The sequence below is a fragment of the Ranitomeya imitator genome, chromosome 9, assembly GCF_032444005.1.
Source record: "Ranitomeya imitator isolate aRanImi1 chromosome 9, aRanImi1.pri, whole genome shotgun sequence".
In the NCBI taxonomy this organism is placed as follows: Eukaryota; Metazoa; Chordata; class Amphibia; order Anura; family Dendrobatidae; genus Ranitomeya; species Ranitomeya imitator.
Window position 1 is genome coordinate 17960104 of NC_091290.1, and position 17496 is coordinate 17977599.

Here is a 17496-nt window from a genome sequence, read left to right on the forward strand (position 1 = left end):
TATCATCATCGTCATTCAATTATTATTTTATTTAAAGGGACAGTGCTCCACATTCTAAGCATGGTGTTATATAACGTGTGATTGACCTGTTCTTGCAGATTATAAATATTATATACTGTAAATATTGATCTGCGGCCGATGATTTCTTGTGTTGGTCACCTTCAGTATTAATCTGGGAACCAAGTCTTTAGATACACACCGATCAACAGCGCCACCTGCTGGAAGTGTTCGTGGAGGCACAATGTGGATGATCTCACCTGGATACTTCGATACAATAGTATCCACCTCTCAGTAACGAGCAGGACGAGATCACATGTCCGTACTGCAATCAGAAATAAGGAAGAACTATAATCTATAATCATAGAAGAACCATATATTCATCCTTCACTTTGCACTTTTTTCTGGAGTTAATAAGATTCTAATAATGAGGATTTAATTTGCCCCTTTGTTATGCTAATTTTGCTTTTTTTTGCTTTTGTTTTTTTTTTCTTTTGCACAGTTACATAGTAACATAGTTATTAAGGTTGAAGGAAGACTTCAAGTCCATCTAGTTCAGCCCATAGCCTAACCTAACATGCCCTAACATGTTGATCCAGAGGAAGGCAAAAAAAAACCTATGTGGCAAAGAGTAAGCTCCACACCGGGGAAAAAACGAGAAACGCCTTATCATGGCTTCCAGGCACACATGAATGGCAAATTTATGCACTAAACTTCCTCAAATTTTCGTATTTCTACTGCAGTAACGCAATTTAATTTTCATATTTCAAGTTTGCATGCTATGGCGCTACAGAGTGCTGCCTTTTTTGAGTGTGTATGAGTTGGTGACTCTAGGTTAGCACCTGTTCACACCTAGTCTATGTTTGGATGTGACGGTCAGTTTTTTGAAGTTTGTACTCATTAGCCTTCTGACTGAGCACTCCACCTTTTAGCCACAGGTGTTTTTAATTACAGCAGGACCACCACCCCTCCACAGATAGATATATTTTAGTCTAAGAGAGGATTCATGTTCCTATACAGATGAAGACTTTATTCTAAGAGAGGAAAGGCATTGTTAGGTCCTGGAAACGAGAAACGCCCTTATCGTGGCTTCCAGGTACACATGAATTGGCCAATTTATGGGCTAAACTTTCTAAATTTTTCATATTTCTAGTGCAGCCATGCAATTCAATTTTCATATTTCATGTTTGCATGCTATGGTGCTACAGAGTGCTGCCTCTTTTGTTTGAGTGTTTATGAGTTGGTGACTCTAGGTTCAGCACCTGTTCACACTTAGTTTACATTTGGATGTGACGGTCAGTTTTTTGAAGTTTGTACTCAGCCTTCTGACTGAGCACTCCGCCTTTTAGCCTCAGGTGTTTTTAATTACAGCAGGACCACCACCCCTCCACAGATATATATATTTTAGTCTAAGAGAGGATTCATGTTCCCATACAGATGAAGACTTTATTCTAAGAGAGGAAAGGCATTGTTAGGTCCTGGAAACGAGAAACGCCTTATCGTGGCTACCAGGTACACATGAATTGGCCAATTTATGCGCTAAGCTTTCTCAATTTTTCATATTTCTAGTGCAGCAATGCAATTTGATCTTCATATTTCATGTTTGCATGCTATGGCGCTACAGTGTGCTGCCTTTTTTGTTTGAGTGTTTATGAGTTGGTGACTCTAGGTTCAGCACCTGTTCCCACTTAGTTTATGTTTGGATGTGACGGTCAGTTTCTTAAAATGTGAGATTACACTGACTTGATGAATATTCTTAGTGTTGGACATTAGATCTTGCATCCATGTGTTTTATTCTTGGGGAAAATAATGTAAATGCAATCTCAAAACGAAACCACAAGGTGGCGGTGTTCTACTGGGACAAGGAGCGTGCGGCTGACATTCCTTACATAAGGAATAGGAGGATTCTCAGGTGATCTGCTCAGTGCTGAGCGTCCTGTCACAATGCAGAATGCAGAAGTAATGTCTTTATTGTGGCTGGACGATTGCAGGCAGCACTGAGCAGATCACCTGAAAATCCTCCTTCTTTTATCTCATACCTGGACTCTCAGCAGCTCTCAGGAGCACCCATCATTTCACCCACTGTGCAGAACCAGACAGGTGAGCACTGAGCACCTGCACAATTATTTCATGCTCTTTGGTGGCTTCCTTCTCTCCCTTCTAATTCCTTACATAATATTACAGTCACATTACAGACAATTTTACTACTGAAACTGGTGGCGGCTGTATAGGGCTAAATGCAACAGTAATACCTTACCTGCTTGAAAAAGTGATCTGATAGCGCCGAGAAATCCAGTATTGGCGCCAAATGCAAATTAGCCCCGACAGGGGTATTTTGTGCACAATAGCTATGGATGGATGGATGGATAGATGGATGGGAGGATAATTGGATGGATGGACAAACAGACGGATGGATGGGAGAATGAATGGATAGATGGATAGGAGGATGGTTGGATGGATGGGAGCATGGATGGACAGATGAATGGGTGGATCAGAGGCGTAGCTAGGGTTTTGGTTCAGGAGGGGCGAAGCTTCTGAGTGGGCCCCTAACCAGGTAACCTTGATTACAACTGGCTGACGCACCATAATACTCGAGGAGAGCCAGCCCTACAGAACATATAACGGATCACAGCACAGTTACAGATAACGACTTACCACTGATGTCCTTTCGGATGGAATCTTTCACTTTTCACATCTTTTCCATCTGGCCCAGACCGACATGACAACTTCTTCCAGCCAGGACTCGACTGTAGAGATTACAGCACAGACACGTTTCACTTCTCATATTCCAGCCTCATCACCATTGTGGAGAAACGGGGTCAGTGGGTGCTCTCGTCCGCTGGCCCGGCTGTCTTTAGCAAGACTGCATGGACCAATGCTCATACCACTGAACGCCCGCTCTATCTCCCGGTGGGCAATACACTACACAGACAACACAGGGTTAAGGTAAAACAGTGTGGCAGTACTTTATTGAACCACAACACACAATTCAACTCTCTGCTTTCGAAGTCACCAAGCAGGTTCCAGAATATAATGCACGATTAGCATATCAGCACACATCAATAAACAAAGCTTAACACACCTTATGTACAGTCACTATTGCAGACTTACACAGTGTGTTAGATAGTATATCAGTTGGCAAGTCTGTCTTCTTGACCCACCAGCCATAAACACTTAAATTCACAAGCCAATATACAGATAAAAAGTCAGTTCTTTTTGGTTTACAAAAACATGGTTTTCTGGGAAATTAACCCCTTCAAGACCTTGCCCTTTTCCGTTTTTGCGTTCTCGTTTTTTGCTCCCCTCCTTCCCAGAGCCATAACTTTTTTTTCTCTGTCAATTTGGCCATATGAGGGCTTGTTTTTTTGCAGGACAAGTTGCACTTTTGAACAACATCATTGGTTTTAGCATGTTGTGTACTAGAAAACAGGAAAAAAATTCCAAGTGCGGTGAAATTGCAAAAAAAGTGCAATCCCACACTTGTTTTTTTGTTTGGCTTTTTTTGCTAGGTTTACTAAATGCTAATACTGACCTGCCAATATAATTCTCCAGGTCATAACGAGTTCATAGACACCAAAGATGTTTAGGTTACGTTTTTATCTAAGTGGTAAAAATAAATTCCAAACTTTGTTAAACAAAAATGCACAATTTTCCGTTACCCGTAGCGTCTCCATTTTTCATGATCTGGGGTCGGTTGAGGACTTATTTTTTGCGCGCCGAGCTGATGTTTTTAATGTTACCATTTTGGTGCAGATATGTTCTTTTGATCGCCCGTTATTGCATTTTAATGCAATGTTGCGGTGCCTAAAAAATTTTAATTCTGGCGTTTTAAATTTATTTCTCGCTACGCTGTTTAGCGATCAGGTTAATCCTTTTTTCATTGATAGATCGGGCAATTCTGAACGTGGAGATACCAAATATGTGTAGGCTTGATTTTTTTTTTATTGTTTTATTTTGAATGGGGCGAAAGGGGTATGACTTAAACTTTTATATTTTTTTTATTTTTTTTTTCAGATTTTTTTATACATTTTTTTTTACTTTTGCCATGCTTCAATAGCCTCCATGGGAGGCTGGAAGGTGGCACAACTGGATCGGCTCAGCTACATAGCAGTGATCATCAGATCGCTCCTGTGTAGCTTAATTCCAGGCTTACTATGAGCGCCGACCACAGGGTAGCGCTCACAGCAGGCCGGCATCAGTAACCATAGAGGTCTCAAGGACCTCTATGGTTACCAGCCTGACGCATCGCTGACCCCCGATCATGTGACGGGGTCGGCGATGCGTGCATGCCGGTTAAATGCCGTTGTCAGCATTTGACAGTGGCATTTAACTAGTTAATAGCGACGGGTGGATCGCGATTCCACTCGACGCTATTGCGGGCACATGTCAGCTGTTCAAAACAGCTGACATGTCCCGGCTTTGATGCGGGCTCACCGCCGAAAGGGGTTAACATACAATCTGGTTTCTTCACAACCATCTATACCCAACCTGCACAAACTCCTCATCCTGCTGATATCCCATAGGCAGACTCTATAGCACAAGGCAGCACCCCCATAGGCAGACCCTGTAGTATCAGGCAGCACCCCTATAGGCAGACCCTGTAGTATAAGGCAGCACCCCCATAGGCAGACCCTGTAATATAAGGCAGCACTCCCATAGGTAGACCTTGTAGTATAAGGCAGCACGCCTATAGGCAGACCCTGTAGTATAAGGCAGCACCCCCATAGGCAGACCCTGTAGAATAAGGCAGCACTCCCATAGGTAGACCTTGTAGTATAAGGCAGCACGCCTATAGGCAGACCCTGTAGTATAAGGCAGCACTCCCATAGGTAGACCTTGTAGTATAAGGCAGCACGCCTATAGGCAGACCCTGTAGTATAAGGCAGCACTCCCATGGGTATACCCTGTAGTATAAGGCAGTACCCCTATAGGCAGACCCTGCAGTATAAGGCAGCACGCCTATAGGCAGACCCTGTAGTATAAGGCAGCACCGCACCCCCATAGGCAGATCCTGTAGTATAAGACAGCACGCCCATAGGTAGACCCTGTAGTATAAGACAGTACCGCTATAGGCAGACCCTGTAGTATAAGGCAGCACTCCCATGGGTAGACCCTGTAGTATAAGGCAGCATGCCTATAGGCAGACCCTGTAGTATAAGGCAGCACCCCCATAGGCAGACCCTGTAGTATAAGACAGCATGCCCATAGGTAGACCCTGTAGTATAAGACAGTACCGCTATAGGCAGACCCTGTAGTATAAGGCAGCACCCTCATAGGCAGATCCTGTTGTATAAGGCAGCACCCCCATAGGCAGACCCTGTAGTATAAGGCAGCACCCCCATAGGCAGACCCTGTAATATAAGGCAGCACTCCCATAGGTAGCCCTTGTAGTATAAGGCAGCACGCCTATAGGCAGACCCTGTAGTATAAGGCAGCACCCCCATAGGCAGACCCTGTAGAATAAGGCAGCACTCCCATAGGTAGACCTTGTAGTATAAGGCAGCACGCCTATAGGCAGACCCTGTAGTATAAGGCAGCACTCCCATAGGTAGACCTTGTAGTATAAGGCAGCACGCCTATAGGCAGACCCTGTAGTATAAGGCAGCACTCCCATGGGTATACCCTGTAGTATAAGGCAGTACCCCTATAGGCAGACCCTGCAGTATAAGGCAGCACGCCTATAGGCAGACCCTGTAGTATAAGGCAGCACCGCACCCCCATAGGCAGATCCTGTAGTATAAGACAGCACGCCCATAGGTAGACCCTGTAGTATAAGACAGTACCGCTATAGGCAGACCCTGTAGTATAAGGCAGCACTCCCATGGGTAGACCCTGTAGTATAAGGCAGCATGCCTATAGGCAGACCCTGTAGTATAAGGCAGCACCCCCATAGGCAGACCCTGTAGTATAAGACAGCACGCCCATAGGTAGACCCTGTAGTATAAGACAGTACCGCTATAGGCAGACCCTGTAGTATAAGGCAGCACCCCCATAGGCAGACCCTGTAGTATAAGGCAGCCCCCATAAAAAAAAAAAACAATAAATACTCATGCCTCTTCTTCCTTGTTCCCGCGGTGCTCCGAGCTCTGAGTCTCACTCATCTCCTGACAGCGGGCGCCTGGTAGTGATGTCGTTGCGCCCACTGTCAGTGTCGGCGACGTCAGACGCTGACAGGGCATGATGGGAAAAGAAGCGCACTCCTTCCCTCATCAATGTGGTCAGCTATATCGGCTAAATGCCGAAACAGCTGATCTTCCGATGACGGCGGGGGCCCACTGCTGGCACCGGGTCCCCCCGCCTGCTCACTGGCCCCATAGGGGCAGAGCAGGGAGATCAATTCTCCCTGCTCTTCCGCAGAATGTAACTGTATCGGAGCACTGCACGTGTGATACAGTTACAGTAGCGTAGCTCCGGTTGGCCCCCTCTGCCCAAGGTATCTACACTACTGGGGTGGATGGATGGACAGACAGGTGGGAGGATGGTGATAGTTATAATAGCATCATTCTTATTATTGGAGAGATGTTACTGTAGATGGACAAAAAGATAGATGTTTATGTAGTTGAATATAACTTTATTATATAATTTTTTATTACAGATGAAGAGAGAGATTAATAATGTAGATGATAAACAATATATGTAGGTAATAATATTATTTTTATTACTATTACAGTATTTGATACATATCAGACATATATGTATTTAGGTATGTGTATATATGTAGGTAAGGATATCTATTATTATTATTATTATTATTATTATTATTACGGATGAACCCTTTTTGAGCTCCCGCAGATCTTCTGTGATAAGCGCGGTCTTTGTGCCCCGTAGATCGGCACATAATAATACTTTGCGGAGCCGGCTGCCGTTGTTGCACGTTGTGAGCCCTCGGGCAGATCAGGGAGCGCAGGATATTATGTGACGTACGGGAGGCGAGACCGCCCTCTTCCCTGGAGAGCCCCTCATCCCCGCTCATTGAGAGAAGCCAGCGCTGATCTCGCAATCCTCGACACTTCAGGAACTAGGAAGCCATCTGCCGGCTCCGAGACCGGTGCCATGGAGTGACGGTGCCACCCTGACCCTCGCTGCTCCAGGCACCTAAGTGCCCTCATGATGTCGGTCTCTGCAGTAGCCATGGGGGCCACCCTGGGCACTGCCGTGGGCTTCCTTTCTTTGTGCGGACTGATATGTTTGTGCAAATATTTGCATAAAAAGAAGAAGCCCCCCGACAGCGGGGAGGGCACACCTGTGACCATGGCCAGCGTGCTGCAACCCGGGCAAGTGGTAAGTGGCCGGGGCCACCTGCGGGACGCTATGGGCTCATGTATCAATGCTACGTTATTTCATTGTTGTGATGGGGGCTGGATGGGTGCGGGGGTCCGCCACATACCGTAATAACACCTCGCTGATATAGCAATATACAGAAGGGGCGAGTTTTACATTTTATACATTAGTATAGCGTCACCCCTGACATCGCCGCACAAGATTAACGATCTGCACTCGTTAAGATAATTAATAATCTAGAGCTGTGATACTGCAGGGGTTAATCATCATGTCCTGGCCTCACTGCCATCCTATAATGATCTGCAGAATGAATGGTGCCAGCTGCTTTAGAACATCTTGAATCATCCCACTCAATCATTAAAAAGAATGGGAAGTAACTGTCAGTGCTGCACGTCCTTAAAAGAAAAAACTGCTGTCCACTCCAGTCTATGATCTGAAGATTGAGGGGCTCCATTCACAGCTGATAATAATTGACCTGAATGGCGCAGAGAGAAGTTATTACATTCCAGCTTCCTGCAGTCACCACTAGGGGGAGCCTGGGAGCTTCCTGCATACTATCTTGTTGAATTAACAGCTCCCTCTGGTGGTCGCTGCAAGTAGTCAGGATTTCTTCATTTACCCCTGTGCTATGGAGGGTACACGGGGGGCTTCTTATCAGGAACACTCTGCCAGATACAGAGATATAATAAGGGACGGATCCTCAGGTCTTCATGTTTGAGCCAAACAAGTGGGACCTTCTTGCAAGGTGGAAAATTCCTTCTAAGAAATCTGTCCATCCAATGTATTGTTATTGGGTGAAATGAGCAGCTGCGCTCAGGAGAGAATGAGATTAAAGGGTTGTGTCACCCTAGATAAAGAGATCCATCATCTACATAAATATGGGAGCAACATGGAGACAAGGCAAGCGGAATATCTCTATAAAATCACTTTATAGATTTCTGCTCAACATCTTTATAAATAGAAAAACTGACAGATAGATACAGACTCCAGGACCTAGCAAAGATAGAGAGATATGGGATAGATAGATAATAGAAAGATAATAGATAGATAGATAGATAGATAGATAGATAGATGGATGATAGATAAATAGATAAATACATAGATGATAGATAATAGATAGATAGATAATAGATAGATAGATAATAGATAGATAATAGATAGATAGATAGATAAAACATTCATAATAGATAGATAATAGATAGATAATAGATAATAGATATTTGATAGATAGATAGATAGATAGATAGATGATAGATAATTGATAGATAGATAGATAATATATAGATGATAGATAGATGATAGATAGATAGATGATAGATAAATAGATAAATACATAGATGATAGATAATAGATAGATAGATAATAGATAGATAGATAATAGATAAAACATTCATAATAGATAGATAATAGATAATAGATAATAGATATTTGATAGATAGATAGATAATAGATAATATATAGATAATAGATAGTTAATAGATAGATAGATAGATAGATAGATGATAGATAATAGATAGATAATAGATAGATAGATAGATAGATAGATAGATAGATAGATAGATAGATAATAGATAGTTAATAGATAGATAGATAGATAGATAGATGATAGATAATAGATAGATAATAGATAGATAGATAGATAGATAGATAGATAGATGATAGATAATAGATAGATAATAGATAGATAGATAGATAGATAGATAGATAATAGATAGTTAATAGATAGATAGATAGATAGATAGATGATAGATAATAGATAGATAATAGATAGATAGATAGATAGATAATAGATAGTTAATAGATAGATAGATAGATAGATAGATGATAGATGATAGATAGATAGATAGATAGATAGATAGATAGATAGATAGATAGATAGATAGATAGATAGATAGATAATTGATAGATAGATATTAGATAGATACTGTAGATATCTGGGAGCAGTAATTCCAGCTATTTCTCCCATCACTGGGTATTTCCGACACTCTGGACCCGGCCGCGGCCGCAGACACGGAGATATAAACCTTCGGCTTCTCCCGTATGAACCATTATAAATTACATAGTAACATAGTAACATACATAGTAACATAGTAACAGTTAGTAAGGCCGAAAAAAGACATTTGTCCATCCAGTTCAGCCTATATTCCATCATAATAAATCCCCAGATCTACGTCCTTCTACAGAACCTAATAATTGTATGATACAATATTGTTCTGCTCCAGGAAGACATCCAGGCCTCTCTTGAACCCCTCGACTGAGTTCGCCATCACCACCTCCTCAGGCAAGCAATTCCAGATTCTCACTGCCCTAACAGTAAAGAATCCTCTTCTATGTTGGTGGAAAAACCTTCTCTCCTCCAGACGCAAAGAATGCCCCCTTGTGCCCGTCACCTTCCTTGGTATAAACAGATCCTCAGCGAGATATTTGTATTGTCCCCTTATATACTTATACATGGTTATTAGATCGCCCCTCAGTCGTCTTTTTTCTAGACTAAATAATCCTAATTTCGCTAATCTATCTGGGTATTGTAGTTCTCCCATCCCCTTTATTAATTTTGTTGCCCTCCTTTGTACTCTCTCTAGTTCCATTATATCCTTCCTGAGCACCGGTGCCCAAAACTGGACACAGTACTCCATGTGCGGTCTAACTAGGGATTTGTACAGAGGCAGTATAATGCTCTCATCATGTGTATCCAGACCTCTTTTAATGCACCCCATGATCCTGTTTGCCTTGGCAGCTGCTGCCTGGCACTGGCTGCTCCAGGTAAGTTTATCATTAACTATAAATTATACATATAAATCTGACATCTTACATTAGGGTCTTCTGGTGACTTTCTCCGTGAGCCCAGGACGACGCGTCACGTTACCATAAAGCTCTGCACAGATATCGGCCATAAAGTAACCAAGCAACGTGGGGAAGAGACGTCAGCACCACATGCGTACGTGGATTCAGAGAGGAGCCGAGCGCAGGGTCTCCCCGGGTCATGGACGCCATGATACTTCTCCTTCTGCCTGATATCTTCAGGCCTCAGAAATGAAATATCCATTTCAGATTTGTATTATTTTCTATGCTCATTCAATAATCTGGGATATTTGATTTTCTTTACATATTCATATACTTTAATTTCGTATTTTACATACAGAAAGTTAAAGAAGTAAAATATGAAATGTTTCTTGCAGCCACCACTAGGGGGAGCTCATTGTAACTGTATCACATTGAACTCTTTGAAGCCATATCAATCTGTATACAAGTAGCTCCCCCTAGTGGTGGCTACATACAGTTAGGTCCATATATATTTGGACAGAGACAACATTTTTCTAATTTTGGTTATAGACATCACCACAATGAATTTTAAACAAAACAATTCAGATGCAGTTGAAGTTCAGACTTTCAGCTTTCATTTGAGGGTATCCACATTAAAATTGGATGAAGGGTTTAGGAGTTTCAGCTCCTTAACATGCGCCACCCTGTTTTTAAAGGGACCAAAAGTAATTGGACAGATTAAATAATTTTAAATAAAATGTTCATTTCTAGTACTTGGTTGAAAACTCTTTGTTGGCAATGACTTCCTGAAGTCTTGAACTCATGGACATCACCAGACCCTGTGTTTCCTCCTTTTTGATCCTCTGCCAGTCCTTCACTGCGGTGGTTTTCAGTTGCTGTTTGTTCGTGGGCCTTTCTGTCTGAAGTTTAGTCTTTAACAAGTGAAATGCTGCTCAATTGGGTTGAGATCAGGTGACTGACTTGGCCATTCAAGAATATTCCACTTCTTTGCTTTAATAAACTCCTGGGTTGCTTTGGCTTTATGTTTTCGGTCATTGTCCATCTGTAGTATGAAACGACGACCAATCAGTTTGGCTGCATTTGGCTGGATCTGAGCACTCAGTATGGCGGCTCTGAATACCTCAGAAATCATTCGGCTGCTTCTGTCCTGTGTCACATCATCAATAAACACTAGTGACCCAGTGCCACTGGCAGCCATGCATGCCCGCGCCATCACACTGCCTCCACCGTGTTTTACAGATGATGTGCTATGCTTTGGATCATGAGCTGTACCGCGCCTTCACCATACTTTTCTCTTTCCATCATTCTGGTAGAGGTTGATGTTGGTTTCATCTGTCCAAAGAATGTTCTTCCAGAACTGTGCTGGCTTTTTTATATGTTTTTTAGCATAGTTCAGTCTAGCCTTTTTCTTCTTGATGCTTATGAGTGGCTGCACCGTGCAGTGACCCCTCTGGATTTACTTTCATGCAGTCTTCTCTTTATGGTAGATTTGGATATTGATACGCCGACCTCCTGGAGAGTGTTGTTCACTTGGTTGGCTCTTGTGAAGGGGTTTCTCTTCACCATGGAGATTATTCTGCGACCATCCACTGTTGTCTTCCGTGGACGCCCAGGTCTTTTTGCATTGATGAGTTCACCAGTGCTTTCTTTCTTTCTCAGGATGGACCAAACTATAGATTTTGCCACTCCTAATATTGTAGCAATTTCTCGGATGGGTTTTTTCTGTTTTCGCAGGTAAGGATGGCTTGTTTCACCTGCATGGAGAGCTCCTCTGACCGCATGTTTACTTCACAGCAAAACCTTCCAAATGCAAACACCACACCTCAAATCAACTCCAGGCCTTTTATCTGCTTAATTGAGAATGACATAACGAAGGGATTGCCCACACCTGTCCATGAAATAGCCTTGGAGTCAATTGTCCAATTACTTTTGGTCCCTTTAAAAACCGGCTGGCACATGTTAAGGAGCTGAAACTCCTAAACCCTTCATCCAATTTTAATGTGGATACCCTCAAATGAAAGCTGAAAGCCTGAACTTCAACTGCATCTGAATTGTTTTGTTTAAAATTAATTGTGGTAATGTCTGTAACCAAAATTAGAAAAATGTTGTCTCTGTCCAAATATATATGGACCTAACTGTATATACTGGAATTTAGCCTATAATAAGATTAATGTAAAGAAGGCAGCGAGATAAATTCAGCGCTAGAGTCTCTTGTATCATGATAGTGATGGCAGACAATATTTCCAGTGATTGCACTGTTGTCCATATACCTACGAGATGTTCTGGTCAATTATCTACAAGAATATAATCTATCGATTCTATGTTTCCATTGTCAAGTAAAGTATGTGGAAGTATTTTGCAGTCTATACATACAGGGGGTGTCACATTTTAGTATTTTCAGATTATGAAGAGACTCTCCTAGTCTCCTAGTATCTTATATGACATTTTCCTTATTGTGACGTCAATAACCCACCACTAGGGGGAGCTCACTACATAAAGAAGTATACACATCACATTAAAGTTAAAGGGGTGCCATACTTTCTAGTAACTTTTCAGAATAAGCTGTCCTGTGTACATAAGGAAAAAACACTACGTCTGGCCATTATATGACTTGTAGTCTGCATGTTCATTAGTTTTCCCCTTTTCAGCAGCTCCTTTCTCTTTTAATTTTCAATTGACTTTAAACTGGAGGGAGCAGACTGGCTCCTATGACGTCTCCAATACATAGCACCAAGCACAGACATATATCCCTGCTCTTCATTCCACAGTTAGCACCCAGGAACAGCATGGAGGTAATTATACAGCAGTACTGAGCAATGCAGATGTGAATTCAGCTATTGAGAGAGGTAAAAAACTTGTTAGAAAGCTCAGCACAATCTTTATGTGTCTCCACCTGCTTGTTTTCTCACTTTGTTACTCCCTGCTCCCATCCCCTCCCCTTTCCATAGAGCAGGTGTGACCAGACAGGGCATCTTGCCAGAGTTGAGCAGCTTTTTCAGAATGAATGATGAGTTCGGGAGGCAGGAGAGAGTGGAAGAAGTGGCTTATAAGTGGAGAAAGAAGCAGATTTTGTCTGATAAGATAAATTGCAAAATTACTTATATTTGCCTTTGCTACTGATGAATGCAGCATTTGTTGAAAGTACAGTTCTAATTTAACAATATAGAGACTGGAACCTTAGCTCTTTACCTCAGCTCAAGGACCTTATCCTTCTAGGATCTGTGGGTCCCAGTGGTCTGCATTGATTTATAAGGGGTCCGTCAGGTTTCTGTTTGTTGTTTATTATCAGGTCAGAAGAAAAAGTTCTGGGTGCATGTCCTAAATAGAACAGATAAACGGAAAGCGACACTACTCTGTCCTCCTCCTCCTGAACCTGTTCTCTGCTTCTACACAACTCTGTCCTCCTCCTCCTGGACCTGTCCTCTGCCTTCTGCACTACTCTGTCCTCCTCCTCTTGGACCTGTCCTCTGCTTCTGCACAACTCTGTCCTACTCCTCCTGGACCTGTCCTCTGCCTTCTGCATTACTCTGTCCTCCTCCTCTTGGACCTGTCCTCTGCTTCTGCACAATTCTGTCCTACTCCTCCTGGACCTGTCCTCTGCCTTCTGCACTACTCTGTCCTCCTCCTCCTGGACCTGTCCTCTGCCTTCTACACTACTCTGTCCTCCTCATCATGGACCTGTCATCTGTGTTCTACACTACTCTGTCCTCCTCCTCCTGGACCTGTCCTCTGCCTTCTACACTACTCTGTCCTCCTCATCATGGACCTGTCATCTGCGTTCTACACTACTCTGTCCTCCTCATCATGGACCTGTCATCTGCCTTCTACACTACTCTGTCCTCCTCATCATGGACCTGTCATCTGCGTTCTACACTACTCTGTCCTCCTCATCATGGACCTGTCATCTGCGTTCTACACTACTCTGTCCTCCTCCTCCTGAACCTGCCCTGCTTCTACACTACTCTGTCCTCCTCCTGGACTCATCCTCTGCCTTATACACTACTCTGTCCACTTCATCGTGGACCTGTCATCTGCGTTCTACACTACTCTGTCCTCCTCCTCCTGGACCTGTCCTGCTTCTACACTACTATGTCCTTCTCCTGACGTGTCCTATGCCTTCTACACTACTCTGTCCTCCTCCTCATGGACCTGTCCTCTTCTTCTACACAACTCAGTCCTCCTCCTCCTGGACCTGTCCTCAGCCTTCTACAATACTCTGCCCTCCTCCTCCTGGACCTCCCCTGCTTCTACACTACTATGTCCTTCTCCTGGACTTGTCCTATTCCTTCTACACTATTCTGTCCTCCTCATCATGGACCTGTCATCTGCGTTCTACAATACTCTGTCCTCCTCCTCCTTGACCTGTCCTCTGCTTCTACACAACTCTGTCCTCCTCCTCCTGGACCTGCCCTGCTTCTACACTACTTTGTCCTCCTCCTGGACATGTCCTACGCCTTCTACATTACTCTGTCCTCCTCCTCCTGGACCTGTCCTCTGCTTCTACACTACTCTGTCCTCCTCCTGGACTTGTCCTATGCCTTCTACACTACTCTGTCCTCCTCATGGACCTGTCATCTGCCTTCTACACTACTCTATCCTCCTCCTCCTGGACCTGGCGGCTGCCTTTTATATTACTCTGTCCTCCTCCTCCTGGACTTGTCCTCTGCCGTTGACACAGTGGACCATTCCCTATTATTACAGACTCTCTCATCCCTTGGCATCACAGACTTGGCCCTATCCTGGATCTCATCATACCTAACAGACCGGACATTCAGCGTCTCCCACTCACACACCACCTCCTCACCTCGCCCCCTATCTGTCGGAGTCCCGCAAGGTTCTGTTCTAGGGCCCCTGCTCTTCTCCATCTACACCTCTGGCCTGGGACAGCTCATAGAATCCCACGGCTTTCAGTATCACCTCTATGCTGACGACACACAGATCTACATCTCTGGACCAGATATCACCTCCCTACTAACCAGAATCCCTCAACGTCTGTCCGCTATTTCATCCTTCTCCGCTAGATTTCTCAAACTTAACATGGACAAAACAGAATTCATCATCTTTCCCCCATCTCACAAGACCCCCCAACGAACCTATCCATTACAGTAAACGGCTGCCCACTCTCCCCTGTCCCACAAGCTCGCTGCCTCGGGGTAATCCTTGACGCTGATCTCTCCTTCAAACTACATATCCAAGCCCTTTCCACCACCTGCTAACTCCAACTCTAAGATATCTCCTGGATCCGTACGTTCCTTAACCAAGAATCTGCAAAAACCCTAGTCCATGCCCTGATCATCTCCCGCCTTGACTACTGTAACCTCCTGCTCTGTGGCCTTCCCTCTAACACTCTCGCACCCCTCCAATCTATTCTAAACTCTGCTGCCCGACTAATCCACCTGTCCCCCCGCTATTCCCCGGCCTCTCCCCTCTGTCAATCCCTGCACTGGCTCCCCATTACCCAGAGACTCCATTACAAAACCCTAACCATGACGTACAAAGCCATCCACAACCTGTGTCCTCCATACATCTGTGACCTCGTCTCCCGGTACTTACCTACACGCAACCTCCGATCCTCACAAGACGTCCTTCTCTACTCCCCTCTTATCTCCTCTTCCCACAATCGTATACAAGATTTCTCTCGCGCATCCCCCCTATTCTGGAACTCTCTACCACAACACATCAGACTCTCACCTACCATCGAAACCTTCAAAAAGAACCTGAAGACCCACCTCTTCCGACAAGCCTACAACCTGCAGTAACCACCGATAGACCAAACCGCTGCATGACCAGCTCTACCCTCACCTACTGTATCCTCACCCATCCCTTGTAGATTGTGAGCCCTCGCGGGCAGGGTCCTCTCTCCTCCTGTATTCTCACCCATCCCTTGTAGATTGTGAGCCTTCGCGGGCAGGGTCCTCTCTCCTCCTGTATTCTCACCCATCCCTTGTAGATTGTGAGCCTTCGCGGGCAGGGTCCTCTCTGCTACTGTATCCTCACCCATCCCTTGTAGATTGTGAGCCCTCGCGGGCAGGGTCCTCTCTCCTCATGTACCAGCTGTGACTTGTATTGTTCAAGATTATTGTACCTGTTTTTATTATGTACACCCCTCCTCACATGTAAAGCGCCATGGAATAAATGGCGCTATAATAATAAATAATAATAATAATAATACTGTGCAGACCATTGAGCCACCATACAGTGCTAACCACTGAGCCATTGGGCTGCCCTCATAGTTACATTCTATCGCATATATATTTTGTAATCGGAACATTTCGGAACTTTCCTTCTCTTTCATCTTCCTCTCTCTTCCGCCGCTCATCTCTCTTCCTTCCATCTCTCCCATCAGATGAATGTCTACAGATGCACTGAGCCGGTTCAGCCACAGGCAAAGCTTCGCTTCCCGCACTTCATTTCCAGCAAGGAAACGTCCCCGGAGATGGTTAATTGCAAAGACCAAGCTTTGAAGGTTGCAGGGAACGACCAGCAAGATGCGAAGGATGAGAACAAACCAGTGGAAACTATCTCAGGAGGCTTAGTCTCAGGTGCGAGAATGGGGACATGGAAGTTCTTAAAGTGATATTAACCATGTTGGTAAACGTTAAAGGGATTGTGTCTTGTGTCTTCATTCTTTTCTATGTGGGTGTGAGATCGTTGGGACGTCATCGATGATGGGGAGAGAGGGTCCTCACTCGATGACACAATCCCTTTAATTTCATGTCTAGTTTTTATTTCTAGGACTTTCTATGGTGGAAACCCCAAGGCACCTAATACAAATATTAAAACTTGTGACCAGAGTGTGCCCAGGGGAGATGTACAATAAGACGTCTTCTAGCAAAAAACTGGAAATACCTGTTGTTTGTAAAACAGGATATAGTTAGCATGTACTGCGCTGGGGGCATGCTTTAGTTTCCTCCAACTTGCAGGTTAGCAGGTGGATAATCCATTGTAAAACAGGAACTGTGTGCATCTATTACTATCAGAAAACATATTATTTGGAAGCTAAGTAATGAATTTTAAGTATAAAATATTATTATAGAAGTCTGAGCACCAAATAAAACTACAGCTAGATGATAAAATTCTGTCCGCCTGCAGCCACCACTAGGGGGAGCTCAACGTAGATGGGTTTATATAGTGCAATAGGAGCCATGTAGGCTGTGAGCTCCCCCTAGTGGTGGCTACAGGCAGGCAACATGTTACGATTGATCATTCAGCCTTAAATAGGGGTCCTGAAGCTAAATAAGTAAATTCACCTAAAAAAAAGGGGTTGAAGAAGTTTGTAACGAGCCAATCAAGGCCACAGCCTGCTCAAGAAAAGTGTAGTAAATAGAGACAATTTAAAAAAAAAAAAAAATCAATCAACCTCAGCTTGTCAATGGTTGCCAGAATATTTTACTATCCCAGAAAGAAAAAAAAAGTGGAAGAAAGGTAATGATG

The 17496-nt window shown here is 43.8% G+C and overlaps 1 protein-coding gene across 4 annotated transcripts in view; it reads left to right on the forward strand.

Annotated features, from left to right (window-relative positions):
• Positions 1–1960: 1960 nt before the first annotated feature.
• The window catches only part of SYT13 (synaptotagmin 13), a 34745-nt gene continuing 19209 nt past the window's right edge, over positions 1961–17496 (forward strand). For 2 of the 4 annotated variants that reach the window (XM_069738762.1, XM_069738764.1), the window contains exons 1-2: positions 6963–7278; positions 16409–16604. In XM_069738762.1, coding sequence (XP_069594863.1) covers positions 7105–7278; positions 16409–16604 — 370 coding nt within the window. In that variant the 5' untranslated portion in view covers positions 6963–7104. Of the gene's footprint in view, positions 2098–6946; positions 7279–16408; positions 16605–17496 lie in introns of those variants that run through there. The other 2 variants (XM_069738763.1, XM_069738761.1) reach the window with 2 other exon arrangements.